This window comes from Diachasma alloeum, unplaced genomic scaffold, assembly GCF_001412515.2.
Source record: "Diachasma alloeum isolate Michigan unplaced genomic scaffold, Dall2.0 Dall_scaffold_00307, whole genome shotgun sequence".
Classification (NCBI taxonomy): Eukaryota; Metazoa; Arthropoda; class Insecta; order Hymenoptera; family Braconidae; genus Diachasma; species Diachasma alloeum.
This window is the reverse complement of record NW_021680446.1, coordinates 89,858-94,175: the sequence shown is the minus strand read 5'-3', so window position 1 is coordinate 94,175 and position 4,318 is coordinate 89,858. Positions and strand designations below refer to the sequence as shown.

The window sequence follows — 4,318 nt, the reverse complement described above, 5'->3', positions numbered from 1 at the left end:
CCCCATCCAAAACCCCCCGCCCAGATCCCGAAGGGGCCACCCCCCCTCCCAAAAACTGCAACCCCTCTCGCTAAACCACAGACCCCCCTCCCAAAACCCTCAACCCCCCTGACGAAGCCCCCTACCCCAGCCCTCAAAAACACTCCCCTCCAGCCCCTCAACAAAGGGGCCCAGACCCTAGGCAGTTACTCGGACATGGGTTTTCTCTCCGAGAGAATAAAACAAGCGAGAAATTCCCATGGAAGATCTCCGCAACCCCCACCTGCCGCTGCAAAACCAATCCTCACCCCTCAAAAGTCTCCAACTCCCCCTAGACCACCTCAAAAGCAGATAGAGCCACCCCCTGAACAGATGGAGATCGATACATCGACTCAAAACTCATCGGAAACTGACGCTGGATCGGAATCGATAGCTTATCTCCAGCAGACGATCACACATCCTCATCAAACCATTGTTCAGGATCAGATCAAGGGCAATACTGTCAAGATGCTGGTGGTACTGCCAACGGGGGAGCAACGGTTGATCACTTTTGACATACCTAATGAGGAGTGCACGGTTCAGGATTTGTTGGAGCAGGCTAACATTCCTCCGAATGGTATGTGATGTTTTTTGTTTTGGGGGATGTATACGATTTTATTCATGATTTTTGACACAGCTGACTCACGTGATTTCACCCATGCCATTTGACCCACATAATTTGGACTAGATTATTTGACTCATTTGATTAGACGCATTTTTTCAGCCATACGGTTTTTGATTCATTATATTTGACCCACACAATTTGGCTTGTATTTGACCCATATGATTTCACTCATTTTTCAGCCATATGGTTTGATTCATTATTTTTGACCCATACGATTTTGCCCGTATGAATTCACCTATTCAATTAGGGCTATATTAGTGGACCTATACGATTTCACCGTCTTTTTTGTTCTTCACGTTTTTGAACCCATGATTTTTTACCCGATTTAACCCACATGGTTTGACCTATACCATTTCACCCATACGATGTTGCCTGCATGACTTGACCCACACGATTTCACTCATATTTTTTGCCCATTCGATTTAGATGAGAATGTCAGAGAAAAAATCTTGCATTGCCCAGCCGGGATTCGAACCCGGGATCTCTAAGATACACGTCGACTACTCTTCCAATTGAGCTATCGGGATCTACGAAAATTCTCTCTCCAAATTCAGCCCATTTTTTACCCGAGTTGACCTACATGCTTTGACCCCTAGGATTTTATTTGCATTATTTGGCCAATGATACTTTACGGTTATATTATATTCATTCGATTTCACCCTGATTTTCAGCTTCCCGAGAAGGCAAGTTATTTTAGTTATTTTATTCATATGATTTCACCCATGATTTTTTACCTACGCAATTTGACCCATACGATTTGGATTAGAATTTAGAGAGGAAAAAATCTCGCGGTGCTTAACCGAGATTCAAACCTGGGATCTCTCAATTACGCGTCGGGTACTCTTCCAGCTGAGCTATCAGGATCTACGAAAATTCTCTCTCCAAATTCGGCTCACAATATTGCCTGACGTCCTTTAGGCATTCAATTTTGACCCATACGATTTCACCTGCATGATTTGACCTCTACGATTTTATTTGCATTACTTGATAATGTTATCCAATTACATAATATTCCTCCGATTTCACCCTTACTTTTAGCTTTCAGGTAAGGCAAGTTATTTTATCCATACGATTTCACCCACCATTTTTTACCTACGCAATTTGGCCCATGCGATTTCACCTGCATTTTTGCCCATCTATCAATCCGTCATTCTCACGAACCAATGAACCGTGTTCCCAGGTGAGACCACCGTATCCCTCGTAAAAGACCCCATCCTCCACATAAACTACATCGTCGAGAGTGGTGAAGGTGGTGTAATCTCAATGGTAGTAGACTCACAAGATTCCCCCGACGAGGCAATGAGTGACTACGTCTCCTCCGACTGTTCCCAAGGTATTACCAACCTCGACGAAAGCAACTCCTCCTCCGAAGACCGTAAATTCATTGAAAATCAGTTGGCAGTCTGTCCCCACTGCGGCTGTTGCTCCATGGACTTCAACAAATGCGCCAGATGCAAGACAAAACTCCCGGATAATCCCAAGACAGTGCCGCTGTTGGACAATCAGAAGAAGGAAGCCCTCATACCAATCGACAACTTCTACCCCCGAAAGAAGACCGAGACCCTCAGCAAAGAAGTGAAGAAGCCAAAGGGTCGACTGGCCAAACCCATCAACTCCAAGACAAAAGCTCTCATCAGGGAACCCGAGTGTCTGACCCTGTCCTCAGACGACGAAGACGAGAATCCCGCCAAGAAGTCCAAGAAGAACGACTGCATGAAGCTGTCACAGCTGCTCATCAGCAGAGGCTCACATCCCGATGAACTCGTCCCAATATCGGACAAGGAACCCATCATAACGAGCACGTCGAAATCATCAGATACATCGCTGGACGACAGCACCACCTTGGACAACATGACAAGCGTCATCAGCACTTCATTGTCTTGTAGAACCGTGCGAATAGGCTCATACAAGTACGTCCCCCACGAGAAAGTAATCGTCAACTCATCAGGGCTCATCCTTTCAGTGCCCCTTCTGGAAGACGACAAGAAGACCGTCTCCATTCACGTCATGATGTCATCAATAGTCAAAGTGCTCATTCACTTCGGCAAGGGAATGCCAGTCCTCTTTTTCTACACATCAGTGAAATCCGGTGAGCAAATTCGTGGAGTCCTGGGGATGCAGGACCCCATCGGACCTTACTACGACCCAGCAGGCAAGGATCACACACACAAGCGTATCACCCTGCTGCCCGAGAAGATATCAGAGGAGTCCAAGAACATCCTGAAGCAGCTGTTCCACCAGAATAATCTCTGCGAAGAACTCAATTCAAAGGAAGCCAATGACATCCTGGTGAAGGCCTCCCCCAAGGACAACCTCCAGAATCCGAGGAGAGTCTCGACGACATCTGGGACCAATGGAGTTGTCGAGAAGATCACAGTGTATCCACCACCTCCAGCGAAAGGGGGGATAGCCCTCAATACTGAGGACTACGCCTGCCTCGGAGAGGATCAGTTCCTCAACGACGCCATCATCGACTTCTACCTGAAGTATCTCACCCTGGAGAGACTGTCCGAGGAGGACGCCAGCAGGACTCACGTCTTCAGCTCGTACTTCTACAAGAGATTAACCTCCCCTACACAATCAGGTGACACTGCCAATGTGTCACCAGCTGTCAAGCGACACGCCAGGGTCCAGAAGTGGACGAAGAACGTAAACATCTTCGAGAAGGACTTTGTGGTGATACCCATCAATGAACACGCCCATTGGTTCCTGGCGATCATCTGTTTCCCGGGGCTTGTGGGTGTTGTTAGTCCTCCGAAAGGGCCTGCGAACGCTGAGAAGGTCAAGAAGAGGGTGATGGAAGGCTCGGGGAAGGGCGATAAGGTTAAACTTCAGAGTGTGACCATTGGGAGCACCACCATCACACCGGTGACAACTGTTACCAAGGAGGCTACCACCATCACCCTGGACCCAGCTGACGATCTCAGTGAGAGGGACGAGGCTGAGGGCGATGACGAGGAGCTCATGGAGACCAGTGACGAGGAGGGGAAGGACGAGGAGGAGGAGGGCAAGGGCGACGAGAGGGTCAAGGTAAAGGCCGAGGTCAAGGAGGAGATCAAGGAGGAGCCCGAGGAGATCCAGAAGATCCCTTGCATTCTGATCTTTGACTCGCTGGCGGGACCTGGCAGGGCTCGGGTTGTCGCCACACTCAGGGATTATCTCAGCTGCGAGTATCAGGCGAAAATGGGAAAGGAGAAGGTCTTCTCCAGGGACACCATCAAGGGCGCCTGTCCCAAGGTACCCCAGCAATCAAACTTCACGGATTGTGGTCTCTATGTTCTCCAGTATGTTGAGTCGTTCTTTGAGACGCCTATCCAGAATTACCGACTGCCGATAAAGACACTCAAGAATTGGTTCGAGGAGATTATCGTCACCAGGAAGAGGGAGGAAATCTCCAAGCTCGTTGTCAAGCTTATGCTCGCGGACAAGGGGGATAGGAATATTGTACTGCCTGTTGTGCAATTTCCCACTGTTGAGGGGAAGCTCAGGCCCAGGACTGAGGCCGAGAAGAAGGAGGAGAGGAGGGCCAAGGAGGAGGAGAAGGAGAAGGAGGAGAAGACTACTACTACAACTACTTTTGTGCTGGTGCCTGCTGCTGGGGTTGTCAATTCTGATGGAAATGTCGAGTTGACGCTCAGTGGAGTTGACAAGGCCAAGTAAGTTGAGGGGGGGGGG

The 4,318-nt window shown here is 48.8% G+C and overlaps 1 protein-coding gene across 1 annotated transcript in view; it reads left to right on the top strand.

Annotated features, from left to right (window-relative positions):
• Positions 1 to 4,318, top strand: part of LOC107039748 — an 11,995-nt gene that overhangs the window by 4,896 nt on the left and 2,781 nt on the right. Inside the window, exons 4-5 of the mRNA XM_015259512.2 lie at positions 34 to 595; positions 1,824 to 4,299. Of these exons, the coding sequence (XP_015114998.1) occupies positions 34 to 595; positions 1,824 to 4,299 (3,038 nt within the window). The remainder of the gene's footprint in view (positions 1 to 33; positions 596 to 1,823; positions 4,300 to 4,318) is intronic.